A 14,644-nucleotide genomic window follows, 5' to 3' on the forward strand; every position below is an offset into this window, starting at 1 on the left:
AAATGGTGTCTGGGTGGGAACTGTAAGCATGCAAATTGTAAGTAATAAAGCAAACCACCCACCGGAGGGTCTCGCGACCCAGCTGGAGACTGGATGAAAAGCATTTCTCTGGTGTCAGGGTCCAGCTGAGCTTGCCCGTCCCTGAGCCGTGTCTCTTGGGTCAAAACCAGAAAATCGGTCACCCCTGCCATGGTGGGTTTTGTGTGTGAACCCGCACAGCCCGGGGCTGTTCACAAATGGGATGAGGCTGGTGCTTAAGCCCAGGTCCAGAAATGCCCCCGTGCAGGTGGCCAGGAGGGATTTTCCCCATTGCCGCATCATTTCTCAAAGGTGGGGTTTGTTCGGACCTGCTAGCGTCGCCAGGCTGACGGCTGTGAGCGAAACCCCAAGGTATTTGTCTGGACTGTTAAACAAGGAATCAAAGAATCCCACTTGCAGGGGTAAAGGCAGGGTAACGGGGCTGCGTGTTTGGGCACTTGTGGAAGTGTATGAAGGAAAAAGGTTGCAGTGGTATCGATGTATGAAAAGGGCTCCAAGAAGGGCTTTGCAGGCCTTAAAGGAGCTGAAGTTTGGTGACGTTGGGGCCCTTGGTAGGAATAAATGAAAGCTAGAAGCATCCTAGATCATACAACATAGAAGGAAAGGGGAAAATTTTGTCCTTTTTTTTTTCCTAGAAGTTTCTACTTTGCTCTATTATGTAACTTCAGAACGAAGATTGATTTAAAAATCTCTTCCCGTTGGTTTTTCTTTTTTTACTCTTTTGTCATTCTTGGCACTTCTTCAGGAGATCGTGTCAAAGCAGCAGCTTGACATACTATCTAACATGTGAGAAACGCTGCTTTGTGTTATACTTCAGGAACTTGGCTCTCCTGCCCCGAAACACGGGTCCTGTAACATCAGCCTCTCGGTGCCAGAAGGCTGGAGCAAGGAATGAGCCGGGGGAAAGTGGAACGATGCCTGAAAACAGCTTTTAGTGTTTGAAGGAGGAACTGGTTTGAGCCTTTCTAATGTGCAGTGCTAAAATTCACCCCCAAAAACTGGGTTTTTAAAAATCTGGGCAGAAAGCTTAACTCTCCTTGAAACTACAGCCGTTTCCTTCCCCGAGGCTGCGTACAGTTCCCATGGGAAGTGCACGCAAAGATTTATTTGTAGCTTTGAAGCAGTTTATTTGTGACGGGGCTGCTCTCCTCCAGTGACACCGTGACAAAGGGACCCCCGTGGAAGAAAGCCTGGAAGGAGGCATTTGCACTTTCCTTGCGTGGTTGCAAAGACAACTGGAATGTGCTGCTCTTCTGCATCTCGCTGCAGATGTAGACAAGACACGCAGCTACGTGGGGTCCCACCTATCTAAATATATTGTTATCTTTTTCAAACAAATATAGCACTGTAAGCATAATGCATGCAAACCCTTCGCTGTGCTAAGTTCTGAAGGTGCCCCGTGCAATGGTCGTACTTGTTAGGACTCTTACACTTTGCTTTAAAACAAAGAATAAGCCAGATCAGGTCTGTCCCATGTGCACATACAAAATGTATTTTTTAAAATTGTAATATGTTTTAATGTTCCAAGAAATTGATTGAAAATTACGTATGCAAGAGTTGCCTAACTCCCATAGTTCTTTCTCCCATCAGAGTTTTTCTCTCTTTCAGTAATTTCTTCCTAACATCCCGAATCCAGTTACGATTCCCTACTGATCTGGCCAGCCCTTCTTCAGGCTGGGGGTGGGAAGCCGCAGTTTCTCAGAAACCCCTGGGGCCTTCTGCAGAATTTCTGACGGAGCTCGGTTACGTCACAACCTGTTCAACTCGGTGTCACAACCGCACATTTCCTCGCTCACTAGCAACGCCGACCTGCTGCCATGACAATCCCTGCAAATACAGACTCACGGGACAGGCTGTAAAAGACCCAAATCTCTCTGCTGGGCTGAGCTGCTCCCTTAACTCACCAGGGATTTCTGGCTGCGGCACGGTCCGGTTGCACACACACCCATGCTACCCGCCAGCAGGGTCGTGCTGAAAGCAAAATAGTGACTTCCCTGTCTCACAAAGTTATGTGCTTATTTATTTGAGGAAATCATAGTACTTTACATGCTAAATTGAATGTTGATCGTTATATCTTCAGTACTTTAAGCGCCTTCTTTAGCATAAACTTTTTGTGTCAGACACAAATTCTTTGCAGTTTATATTTCTGTTCAGACTGCATGAAAGATAACAGCCGTGAGTGGTTTCTGTACCTACTAATCTCATACTGTAAAGGAGCTACTTCTGCTTTCCAAACGGAGGAAGGCAGCTCCACAACGCTGCAGGCTGTGAGCACATCGACTGCGCGCAGACACGGAGAAGTAACTGCTAAGTATACTCTCCAGTGTTGTCATACTGGAAATGACAGGTTTATGTTGTTGGCTGCTTACCATCTTTGTCCTATACAGAACACTAATTGCCTTATATTTAGGTGCCTTTCTGCGTTTTTATTTACATTTAGTAATAAACCGTACTTGCTTATAAAGGATAGCCTGTGAACTCAACTGCCTGCTGTTCCCTTTTCATATTTTATGCTCCTTTCAGGAAGGTATCAGCTTTTAAAGATATCTTGATAATGGTCAGATTTGCTGTTCAATCAGTTCTTTATCAGCATTCTTATTTATTTTCTAAATTGCCTCCTATACAAGTTTAACTTGGTTTAAAAAAAAAAAAAAAAAAAGAAAGAAAGAAAATTCATGCAGTAATGTTTGGGAACGTGCGTGTTTCTAGTAAGCGGTCTGAAAAAGAAAGCAGGAGTGATGCATACCTGCCCTTAATCCTATTTAGCCGTCCCGGTCCCGGGCCCTGCAGCCCCTCTGCAGCGGGGGTCAGTCCCACCAGGGCTTCGGGAGCTGTGGGCAACGTCCCAGGCTGCTGCCCTGCACGGGGGTGGCAGGGGCGCGTGGGAGCGGGCGGGGAGCCGAGGGTGTGTTTCTGTGGAAAGCCAAGAGCAACTCCAGCAGCTCAACCCCTGTTTTTGCTGGCTGGTTTTGCTGGAAACCTCATGTTGTTCCGGTCCGAGCCCGGCAGCGTAGGGTCAGGCTCCCCTCTGTACGTGTTTCACTTCTGCCGTCGCCATCTGCTTGGCCTGATTTCTGCAGCACGGGGAAGGGATGTCAGAGCAAGATAAAGCAAGTCGCCCTCGGCGGCTCCAGCTGAGCAGGCGCAGACCCACTATCGCGGGGCTCAGCTGCTGGGGCAGCTCCTGCCTGGGGGGTTTCGGTGCTCAGTCCGTTACTGGGGCAATACAGGGCAAAATGGGGCGGCAAACGTGGGTGGCGGAGGGACGGGGCTGGTCTGAGCCTGATGCTCTCGGCAGGTACAGATGTCTCCTGCGTGGCCTCAGGTAGGAAAGCAGCCTGGTTCAAGGGGTTAATCTGACCGTTAGCAAGGGGGTTTCACTGAGTTGAAAGTACAGCAGTTGGTTCTGCTGATGTACGCACGAACCCTGCCGCTCCCTGAGGAGGCTCGGCACTGCAAGAAGTCTTTGCCAAATACTTCTCAACATCTCGCTATCCCACACTGAGGTCATTGCTGTAAGTTATTACCAGAGAATTCCCCAGCATTTAAAGTATTTTTTTTTCTGTTAGCTACTTCCTTTTGCATTATGCAGCCACCCTCCCAGTTCAGACCTCAGGTGACCAGTGACCTGTAAAAATGTGGCCAAGACACCTCCATGTAATTTGTCAACATGTTCACAAGAAGTATTTTTAAGGAATACGTTATCCACACTGCTTGACTCCTCCCTTAAGAAAACACCTCTTGGCCTCATTGCAAATGCTTTTGTTACATATTCTTGGAGCTTAAATTGTGTTGGAAAGGGAAATAAAGGGGGGGGGGGGAAGAAAAAATAAAAAAGATAACTTTGAGCTTTCAGTGGAAATGTCACTGTTTCCTGGATAACAAAGGCAGAGAGAGGCAGGAGGGTGCGGGCAGGCTGCTGCTGGCTGCCCTTTCCTCGGGGTGGGGTGACACATGCCCCCTTACTGGCAGCGCTGCTCAGCAGAGCGGGACAGGGCAGCAAATACAGCCACAACCTTTCCTTTGGCTCTTCCCGCAAGCCCTGTGGGCAGGCATCCCAGAGCAGCTCTGCTTTCCCGCAGAGACACGGAGCCGAGGCAAACTGCTCCTGTGCCTGGCAGGGCCCGAGGACGTCCCTGAGCCTCCGTGGGCAGCGCAGTGTCTCGTTCGAAGAGTTTTGTGTCTAACTGGGAGAGTTGCAGTGGAAATGCTGGTATCCCCACTGCCTTGTTTTGTGCATAGGTGTTAACAGAAGCAGCTCAATTAGCAGCTTCAAAGTGAGGCTGATTTACAGCCCTCTGGTCTCCCGTGCACCCCTTGGGCTGGAGGAAAGCCCTCTCTTTTTGCAGAAAAACCTCTCCTCACGGAGGTCTCCTCCTAGGGACAGGGAGGTGACGTCTGGAGACGGTTTGGGGGGCCTGGTGGGGGCTGGTGTCGCCGAGCTGCGCTGTGCTGAGCTCCCTGGGAGCAGCCTTGGCCAGACGCTGTCGGAGAGGGCAGGAGGCACCTGATGGCGATGCAGCTCTCATCCCCGCACCCAGCAGAGCCAGTGCTGGGGGATGAACGGGACCTCCTCCACCCCTCCCAGCCTTGGGGCGTGCTGCAGGGCTCACAGCTGGAGCTGGCAAGATCCACATGCTGCCCTTTTTGGTTTTTTTTTTCTTTTCATTTGGGACTTGACAACTTTGAAGCGAGGGGTGTCTTTACTGGAAGGTGCAGAGAAACGATTTGAAGGAGAGGGTGGGGCAGTGGGTGTCTGGAGAGCCCCACTGCATTCCTCTGGATGCCAAGCGTGCCTCCTGGAGCAGACACGAGGAGAGCCGCCTGCTTCGAACCCCTCCCGCTTCCAGCCGCAGGAAAGACTTTCACCAGAAAAACTTCTGAGAGATGAGCTCGCAGGGAGGGACGGGAGGCGGGCAGGGGTTCGGGCCGAGGGGAGCGGCACTGCTTTTGGCTGCACGTACCACAGCTGAGGCTGCTGCCTGCAGCCCTTGGCGGGCAGCCCCCTCCTTGCGCTGCCCACGCGTGGCAGCAGCACCCACGCGTGCTCTTGAGCAAGCCCTCCCCCTCCCTGCGGCTCCGGGAGCCGCCCCGCTCCCCGCTGCGCTCCCCGGGCTGCGGGGGCCGGGCGGGGCCGGACGGGCGGTGCTGGGCTGGGGCTGCCCGCTCCGCTCCCGGCTCCGGCCGCCCGCGGCAGCGATGGGCTCCGGCCGCCGCCGCTCGCTCCTGCCCGCGCTGCTGCTGCTGCTGCTGCTGCCGCCCGCGGCGTGGGGTGAGCCCACGGGGGGGGATGGGGGCGATGGGGGGACGTGCGGTGAGCCCTGTCACCCTGGGCCTCTGCTCCTCGCGTGTGTGTGCTCCTCGCGCGCGTGTGTGTGCTCCTCGCGCGCGTGTGTGTGCTCCACGCGCGTGTGTGTGCTCCACGCGTGTGTGTGTGCTCCACGCGTGTGTGTGCTCCACGCGTGTGTGTGCTCCATGAGTGTGTGTGTTCCATGCATGTGTGCTCCATGAGTGTGTGTGCTGTGTACATGTGCTCCGTGTGCTCCACGCGCGCGTGTGTGCGCCATGCATGTGTGTGCTCCATGAGTGTGTGTGCTCTGTACATGTGCTCCGTGTGCTCCACGCGCGTGTGCTCCATGCATGTGTGTGCGCTCCCTGCATGTGTGTGCTCCATGCATGTGTGTTCCATGCGTGTGTGCGTGCTCTGTACATGTGCTCCATGTGCTCCACGCGTGCTCCGCTATGCTGTGTGCATGTCGCGGGTGCGTGTGCCGTGCTCTCCTGCGGACTTTGCGTCTGCATCTTGTGTTCTGCCCTGCCCAGGGAGCTAACAAAGGCGGCAGCAGCCGCCTCACTAAATCCGGGTTTATTTTGCTACAGGTGACTGTGGGCCCTTGCCAAATATAAGCCACGCGGAGCCCCCAGAGAACACTAAACATCAGGGAAGCTTCAGCGTCGGCTCCAAAGTAACGTACAGATGCCTTACAGGTTACGTTAAACGCCCCTTGCTGTCAGATACGATCCAGTGCCTTGCAAACTCCCAGTGGTCCAGTCTCCCTGAGTTTTGTGGTCGTAAGTATTTCACTTTCTCTGAAACAAGTTGCTTAGAGATGCACGCTGCTTGTGAAAACATTTACTGCTTTAGCAATCACTGTTTCAAGGGTTTCCTCATCCAAAGTGACACACGATGAAGTTGCTTGTCAGAGAATCTCTTACTGCCCCTTTTTCCCAGCTATGCTTAGTCTGTTGGAGCCAGGTGCTGGTGCTTGTGTGTTAATAAAAGTAGATCAATAGCTTGGGGAAGCACAGGAAAGAGGGGAAGAACTGTAGTGGCGAGGCGCTGGCTCAGAGGACTGCTGACACAAGACGGGGAAGGTTTGGCATTGGGGATTTGCAAACCTCTGCAGTGAGAACTGGCTGCACTTCCCCACCTCTAACGCTTCAGTGGAATTGGCGAGGGAGGTAAGCCCTGCGCTTGTGAATGATTGAAAGAGAGCAAATTCTAATATTTAAAAAACTTTTTCCATTAAATAGTCATTTAGGGAGATTTTTGAATTACATAAATTACCAATCACCTTCTTAAAAATATTTGTGGTATCCGTATTCTTAGGGAGGCTTGTGCATTATCACTTGGATTTATGTTTATACATAGTTAAATGCAAAATAATGTTATCTTTGCTCTGTAACTATACACTTTGGTTGTCTTCGTTGTCGCTAGGTAGCTGTCCCAGCCCGCCACGTGTACGTTTCGCTAGAATATCACAAGAAGATGAAACGCAGAATTTTTATGCTGTTAATATCACGGTGAAGTATATTTGTCGCCTAGGCTATGAGAATACCACAGACCAGCTCCCCAGCAGCACTTGTCTTGACAATTTAACATGGTCAGAAGTTCCCGAGCTATGCCGGAGTGAGTGTCTCCATGTCATTTCATTTTCTCCATCGTCCTCCCACAGCTGCATCCACAGCATTGTGTTTTGGGTGCCACGACTGATTTGTATTTTAGGATTGCTTTTTTTTAGTGACGTTTAGCATGAAATACCATCAGATGCCTGATGCCTGATGACATTGCCATACTGTCATGAAAAGTATGTCTGTGCGCTTTTTCCCTGTCTTGTAGTGTCCTAAGGATAATCTTATTCTTTTTTAGGGAAATCTTGTGGTATTCCAGCAAATCCAGAACACGGCAAAGTTATTACAAATGATCATCTGTTCGGTGCAAAAGCAGATGTGGTTTGTAACCGTGGGTGAGTGTGAAGCCAGCTGCCCACTGCATCCCAGTCGCCTGGCCAGAGTCACTGGTGTGCAAGCCGGGAGAAGGGGCTCCGAGTCCTCGGCACCTCTGTGGGGTGACGTGTTCTTGGCTGGTGACAACAAACTGATTTGTTGATGTGCCTTTTACCCCTGCAGGTACACGTTAAAGGGAGCGTCGCCTCTCATCCGCTGTTTACTCAGCGGAGCTGAACTTGCCTGGAGTCAACCTCCAGCTTGTCAGGGTAAGTGAAGTTGTCCAGCGCTTGACTGGAAATACCAAATATTCCAACTCAGAAATACTGAATCGTGTGTTGATTTTACTAAATGAAGTCAGGTAAGTGTCTCTGGAAAGGAGACAGCTGGCGTGATAAAGCAGGGACTAGCCAGTGGCGTCGCTGGTGCCTTCTGCATGTGAAAGGGCGACATAAACGAGCATCCCGGTGGCCTTGGTGTCCCCGCAGGCTGCCGCTGCCCCTGTGTGCGCAGGACAGCAGGCTGGGAGGCACCTAAAAGTAACTGCGTGCCAAGAGGGTGGCCAGTGCTCCCGTTTCAGCCCCTGCCCCTGCGACTGGTGCGATGCGAGCCTGCGTGCAAGCAGCCCTTGCGTTTTCCTCTCTTCACGTCACGGAGATGAGCATCCCAGGGGTCACCTCCTGAACTCTTTTCTTTTTCTCCCCCAGCTATTTCTTGTCCTCCGCCTCCAGCTATTCCTGATGGGAAGCACAACGGCAACGGTACGGAGGAGTTCATATACAACTCAGTCGTGATGTACACGTGTGACCCTGGGCTCCAGCTTGTGGGAAATGAAACTCTTCGTTGTACAACAGAGAACAGCGTCGATGGCGTCTGGAGCGGGTCTCCTCCCGAATGCAGGGGTGAGCGTTGCTGGGTAATCGTCCTGATCTCGAGTAGCTTTTCTTGCCGTGCAGTTAAGTAGTCCTAATGGACCCCAGTCTGGACAGGCCTTCCCGCAGGGTTTGTTTCCAGGGGAGCAGCATCTGCGTGCAGCAGTGAGGGTTGGCCAGCCTGTGCCTTGCAAGGTGCCCGGCTGCGCTGAAGAACAATGTGAGCACAGGCGTACACAGTCTCACGTCTTTCCCTTCAAGAGGAAGAGGCGGAATTTTAATAAACAATGTGTGAAGCATATCAGTAACTGCAAAGCTGATGGACTAAACCTCGGAATGGATTTATATCTAGTGTCCAACGACACCCGGGCGATAAAGCCAAGAGGGACAGCAGACTCCCCTCTATCCGTAAGGCTTGCAGTGTCACCAGGAGGTCCCTGTGTGACTCTTCCACGGCTCTCGCTGTCCTAGCCACAGATGCACAGGTCAGAGGCCACTTGCTCATGCTACATTTACTCCTCACTGAAGTAATTCATATATTATGTGTAAATGGAGACTTATCTAAAATACAATTTTGAGTGGTTTTCCTTTATTTTTTTCTCTCTATAGTTAGCGCTACAGCAGCGACAAACCAAACTGAACCCTTGGAAAAGAAGATAGCAGAGAATCCTTACTGGCTAGGTAAGAGTTCAGGAGAGGCTTTCTGAGGAGAGGCTTTTCCTCTTTTAATTGCTATAATTGCACCCACATTGGGTGCCTGTGACTCCTCGTGCTGTTGGATTTCTGCTCTCACTGTGCCTTCTTCATTTCTTTTGGTGGGTCCATCTTCTAGTTTCTAAGGGGTTCACACAGGCTTATTCCCTGGTCTAATCCCCTTTTCTCTCTGCTCCCAGCTGAGTGACTCTTGGCTGACATGATACGGGGTAGGATTTTTGATGCTTCAATCTCCCTCCGTGCAGCCGAGCATCTCAGTAGAAACCACTGACGTTATCTTGGCTGTATTTGGACGTTGCTGAGGGTGGAAGTAGCCTGGAGCTATGGACCTCAGCTCCGTCAGTGGAGAGAGGTGGGGTGAGGGACTCAAGAAGAGCATAATGATGTGTGTAGTAGTTAATGATAGATTGTTTTACACCATTTTGTCTTCTCAGCAGTGTTATGGTTATCTGGGTTTGAATAATATTGTTCTGTGGGCATAGATTAAGGAACTTCCCTGTTTAATTATTAACATTATTGCCTTCATTTTTTTAACATTAATTTCATTATTTTCTTCTCTAGCAAGTATCCTCATCCCTATTTGCATTGGTAAGTAGTTTAAAATTGAAAATATACTTTCCTAACCCAAAGCTGTTATTTGCTGTTAAATACCTGGAGTGGGTGATTTTGGTTTATTCATTTCACTCCCCCTGGTACTGAGTGTCTCTGGTCAGGATTCAGGTTTCTGTGCTGTTGGGTAATGCAGCAGCATTGCAAGCAACTGGATGGATTGTCTGTGTCTTAGTATAAAACGTTACATCAACGAGGATGAAATGAAAGAAGCCAAAGAAGCCAGTGTAAGAAGCCAACCAAAAACTGTATGTCCTGTCACTCTTTGATTGATAAAGTTGCTTTAAAAGGTCATGGCAGACATTGAAAGATAAGAGATTAGTGAAGCTTGGAACATCCTTGTTGCAAAAGAGATCAAAATGGTGAGTATGTTTAAAATACAAAAGAAACAGGAGGCTGTCTGTCAAAGCACTAAATAAATGAGTATCCCATCCTTAAGAAGATCAGCATGGCACCAGACTTAGCAGTGGTTTCTGTGCTGTGTTCAGAGACACAAGAGGGGGTTTGCGTTATTCTGGCTGAGAGGGAGCTCTGGGTGGTGACGGGCAGCCCCAGAGCAGAGAATTTTGCTGCCAGTCTTTTACCAAACTGCAGTATTTCACTTAAATTACATACCAAATTTGTTGTTAATTTTTTGGGGTTTTTTTTTGCTTCTTTGTTTGTTAGTTCCCCCAGTAGCCCTTGGAATTCTAGCTGGGATCATCATGAGATGCAAAGACAATAAAAAACAGTAAGTGAGCCTAAGCTGCCCCTTCTAAATCCTAACTTTCCCTAAGGATAACTGGCTATTTCCTTTTAAGCTGTGAGTGATAGTAATTACCTTCTGCATGGTTAGTACTATCTTTCCATGTTGCTAAGTTGTTTTTTATTCTATGAATTTTCTCCCTTCTGTTTCTTTAGCTCTTATAATATGCATTTACAAAAGCATGAGATGAAGGGACGGGATCCACCGATGCACCCAAAGATAACGGATGATGAGAAGCAGCCCGTGCCGTGGCAGTCCTATTTTTGGTAGGTTTGCTTGTTCGTCTGCCCAAAAGCTTGTGCCACTCTTCCAACTACACCCACGGATCTCACCGGTGTTATTTCTACCTACAAACCTCGCCGTGCCTGACCACACCGGTACAGCACGACTCTCTGCCGTTTTTGTCTCTAAAATGCCAACACCTCTGCCCCTGCGATGAACACGCCACTCGCCGAAGAGGCGACGGCTGCTTCATGGGAGGGTTTGGTGTTCGCCGGCTGCTCTCGGGGCTCGGCAGGAAGAATTCCCCCCATCTTTCTCGTCCGCAGCCACACGACAAGTTGCCACGCGTGTCCCACCTGCGAAGAGCGGCTGCACGCCGCCCTGGCCCCCCGCGCCGAGCCCGCGTGCCGCGGCTGTGCCGCCTGCGAGGACTGGCTGCGCGCCCAGCCCGGCACACCGCGCACCTACTCGGTCCCCAGCATCGGCGGCGGGGAGAGCCGAAGCCCAGCAGGCACGAGGTACCGCGGCCGGGCTGGCGCGTCCCCTGCTCCCCTTGCACGGGACCGTGTAAAGCAAAACGGGGACAGGGGCGCTTCCTGCGGGGGAGAAAGCATCTGTACAGGGATAGAGCGGGTTTTGCGGTTTGAATTCCTTCGGTTGCTGTAAGTCCAGCAGTAGAAAGTATTTGTGATTTAGAAAAAAGCGGTTCCGTAGGGCAGTAGTCATTCTCGGAAAGCCATGCATTCGGGTGGCTTCAGGCTGTCTCCTCTCTCTTTCTCTGCGTTCAGCTCTCCTGCCAAAGCTGCAGATGTGCTGAGGGGTGACAGCACAGGAGAAGCTGTTCCGGAGTGGAGCGAGGCAAAGCAGCCCATGGACAATAAGAGGTCTGTCTTCCACTTAAAAATACACAGATGTTGGGCTTGAATAAAGATCATTTCAGAGTAGCGTAGAACTGTATTTATTCAATTTGAGGAGAAAATAAGGGTATTCTGCACCTCCTTGCTTATCCCCACTTCTTTCCTATCTTGATATTCTGCTGAGTATTACAGCATTTAACTACTTTTAAAACACTAATCTCTCTGCTTTCTTCCCCCTAAAACAAAGGCACTCTGGGCGATTTTTGTGCTTTGTTCTTTCAGTGCTTTTAAAAAGCATTCAGCACGTGCATGTGTTTCTCCTATTTCTTTACTGGCGTGGCTCTCTGGCGGTTGCACCCTACAGCGCAGTGCCCAGACGCTTCCCGCAGGGCTCAGCGTGCAGGGCCGATACAGAGCTGTCCTCCCTGCTCCCCCTCTGCTCTGCGAGAGAAACGCTGAACGGAAGCGTAATTGGGTTTGCAGATTTGATGAGGTGAGGTTGGGAGCTGGGGGTCTAGCTATAAAAAGGCATAGAAACATCTCATACATTTTAGCAAAGCGAGGGAGGTTTGTGATAGAGCTGATTCCCCGTTGGCTCTGCAGCCCGAGGCAGGTTTTCATCCTGCTTGGGACGGTTCCTCAGTACCAGGGAAGCTGGAGGTGCCCAACCGCACGGTGATTTTTGAGTCTCCCTGGAGAGGCTCACTGCACGTCCTCAACGGTGCTTCTCCGCAGCAACCAGCACGTCTGCCCCATCTGTGAGAACTGGCTGCGCGCCCACCTCGACCAGTGCGAAAGCCGCCCTGCGGCGCCCGGGGAGCGGCCGGGGGGGCCCCGCCGGCAGGACGAGGGGTGAGTGCGGTGCGGCCGGTGCAGGCGGCTCCTCTCGGCAGCGGGCACCGCGGGGTGCGCCGAGCGTCCTCGAAACTGAGGATTAACCGCTTAACTTTAAAATAAAAAATGATGGGGGGGGCGTAAATGTTGGTTCTGCTTGCTTATAGCTCGGTATCAGGGTAAAAGTGTGGTGCCTGCTTGCAAGCAAAGAGGCAAAACTGGTGTGAGGTTTATTTGGACAACGCTTGTGCGGTTTCCTTGGGCGTCTCTGAGTCAGGTTGTGCTCCTCAGCTGTCCTCACTTGGCTTGGCCTCGTGTCTTCTTTGGCCTGTGACGGAGCTTTGGTTTTTATTAAGCAGCAAAGAGCCCGAGTGCTGTAAGAGACCCTGCAGCATGGGCCTTCTGTTCACGTCGCTGCCGAGTGCTTTTCCCCCCTCCAGGCATGGTTAGTTTGTTTGGGGCAGAGCAGCGACGAGGTGAGCGAGGTGATGTTGCGTGCTCAGTTTATTTTGTGCCACCTGCCCATGCGAGTCTTGTGCCCTCTCAGGCCCACAAAGCTTCCTTAACAGTCATCGTTGATAGAGGCAAATTCAAATAAATACTTGGTTAAAATAAACATGGTTTGAGGTATGCACCCGTCTGCTTTAGCTTTTGTAAGTATGAACTTCTATTTACCAATCATTTATTTCGTGGTGTTCCTGCGGGTGCTTGTTCCACTCGCTATTAGCCCTAACCCCGTAGGAGCCGTTTCAGTTCTGCACTCATGAATTGCTACTTGTTTGAGATAACAAAGTTAGTATCTTTGAAATTGTTAACGAAACTAGCTTTTGTGGATGCTAGAGCCTGTGTGGTGTGGCTTGGCGAGGAGCAGCTCCCGACACGAACCCGTCAGGGCTCACCCGTGGCTCTCTCTCCACAGCCCGCGGGGTCCTGTCTGCCCTCCCTGCGCCGACCGGCTGCACCTCTCCCTTGTCCACAGCGACACGGCGAGCTGCCCCGTCTGTCCCCTGGCCGGGGAGGGCACCCCGGCTCACCTCGTCCCCCACCGCACCCCCGGCTGCCATGTCTGCCCCATCTGCGCGGCGCCCACCCACGCGCACCTGTGCCAGCCCCGGCGCCCGGCACCCGACGGTAGGGACCTGCGCGGGGGGCACCCAAAATGCCCCTCGGGTCACCGCGGCTCGGGGCTAAGGTGCCACAAACCAGAAGCTGCAAAGGTCATTCCTCCCAAAGCCGAGGGGCTGCAGCACACAGCAATTAATCCTAATTAACTGCTCGTTTCCCTGTTGCAGGATAAATGCCGACGGCTGTAGCATCCTTAGCGGCACGAAGGTGGGAAGGGAGAGTTGCTACACTAACTCCTGACATTGTCAGGAATGAAGTTCTCAGTGCAATAAGGCAACCTGAAGTCAAGTGTCTGACTTCACAATCAAGAATTTCTTTGTAAAGAAGCAGGAAAATCAAAATACTTCAAATTCAGCTCCATGGTGGTTCAATGCCTACTTTTTTGCTTGTTTTAGTATGAAAAAACTATTTTTGCAGCTCTTAAAGTGAGGCTTTAAAAATTCAGTAAACGTTTCTTTCCACTAGGAAAATAATTTCATAGTAAACACCCTCTTTGCACAATCTTGCAAGATTTACTTGTATTTTTTAAACTAGTTTTGTAATGAGGTTCCTTTACTAGTGTGCAGATACGAGTGCAAAAATTGCAATATTTGTAGTAAAACTGTTCCGTAAATAAAAGGAATAGAAAATAAGCAATCCTAGTATCCTGGTGTGTTTTTTTTTTTTTTTAATTTACTAATCAAACCTTCTCATAAAGCGCCTTGAATGGTTTTGCAGTCTCATTGTTTGCCGGATGTAATCAACTGCTCAGATAATTGCCGCTGTCATGTTGCACTCTTGTCCGTAGCAGCGTGCCTGGCCTTTCCTGGGAACAGCGATGACGGAGGTGAGGTGCTGCTGCTGGAGCGGAGCCCATTCCCGCCCCGGGCAGTACCAGGGCAGTACCAGGAAGGTGTGTGCTCCTCTCCACGTATAACCTTCCCTCGGCTGACCCCAAGTATTCCTGTACCGGTCATATTCTCTACCCAAAACACCAGGCTGCAGCTCCAGCAAGGAGTTTGGAGGACTAAACTACCTGCTCCCTAACTGGCGTTTGCTGGCTTGTACTCCTTGCTTCGTTTTGACATGGGGACAAAATTAACAGTGATAATACAGAAGCTGTAAAAATTGCCTTTCCGCTTTATTGGTGTTTGCCAAGAGATTGAACTTATTGGTGTTCTATGGGTAGGACAGAAAGGGGCCGGGCAGTTATCCAATTCTGCTGTTGTATTTGTTATTGAACTGGGATGCAGCACATTGCCATGGGCTTGTGCTGGTGGGTGCAATCCTGATACTGCTTTGAGGAGAGGGAGAGGCAATGGCCACCTGAGCGCCTGAGCTGCCCCGTGCCCTGGCTGCCGTCCCTCACTGTCCCCTTCTGATCATCCCTTCGAACATGGGGCTGGAGGCAGCAGGGTCTG

General features: G+C 50.9%; 1 protein-coding gene across 1 annotated transcript in view; it reads left to right on the top strand.

The window, feature by feature from the left end:
- Positions 1–14,644, top strand: part of CR1 (complement C3b/C4b receptor 1 (Knops blood group)) — a 75,577-nt gene that overhangs the window by 24,601 nt on the left and 36,332 nt on the right. Inside the window, exons 31-46 of the mRNA XM_075173980.1 lie at positions 2,563–2,566; positions 3,182–3,364; positions 5,920–6,111; positions 6,758–6,949; positions 7,190–7,286; positions 7,450–7,535; positions 7,974–8,168; positions 8,748–8,819; positions 9,414–9,440; positions 10,128–10,191; positions 10,362–10,472; positions 10,755–10,946; positions 11,217–11,312; positions 12,021–12,137; positions 13,039–13,250; positions 14,032–14,136. Of these exons, the coding sequence (XP_075030081.1) occupies positions 2,563–2,566; positions 3,182–3,364; positions 5,920–6,111; positions 6,758–6,949; positions 7,190–7,286; positions 7,450–7,535; positions 7,974–8,168; positions 8,748–8,819; positions 9,414–9,440; positions 10,128–10,191; positions 10,362–10,472; positions 10,755–10,946; positions 11,217–11,312; positions 12,021–12,137; positions 13,039–13,250; positions 14,032–14,136 (1,945 nt within the window). The remainder of the gene's footprint in view (positions 1–2,562; positions 2,567–3,181; positions 3,365–5,919; positions 6,112–6,757; positions 6,950–7,189; positions 7,287–7,449; positions 7,536–7,973; positions 8,169–8,747; positions 8,820–9,413; positions 9,441–10,127; positions 10,192–10,361; positions 10,473–10,754; positions 10,947–11,216; positions 11,313–12,020; positions 12,138–13,038; positions 13,251–14,031; positions 14,137–14,644) is intronic.

This window comes from Calonectris borealis, chromosome 26 (genome assembly GCF_964195595.1).
Source record: "Calonectris borealis chromosome 26, bCalBor7.hap1.2, whole genome shotgun sequence".
In the NCBI taxonomy this organism is placed as follows: Eukaryota; Metazoa; Chordata; class Aves; order Procellariiformes; family Procellariidae; genus Calonectris; species Calonectris borealis.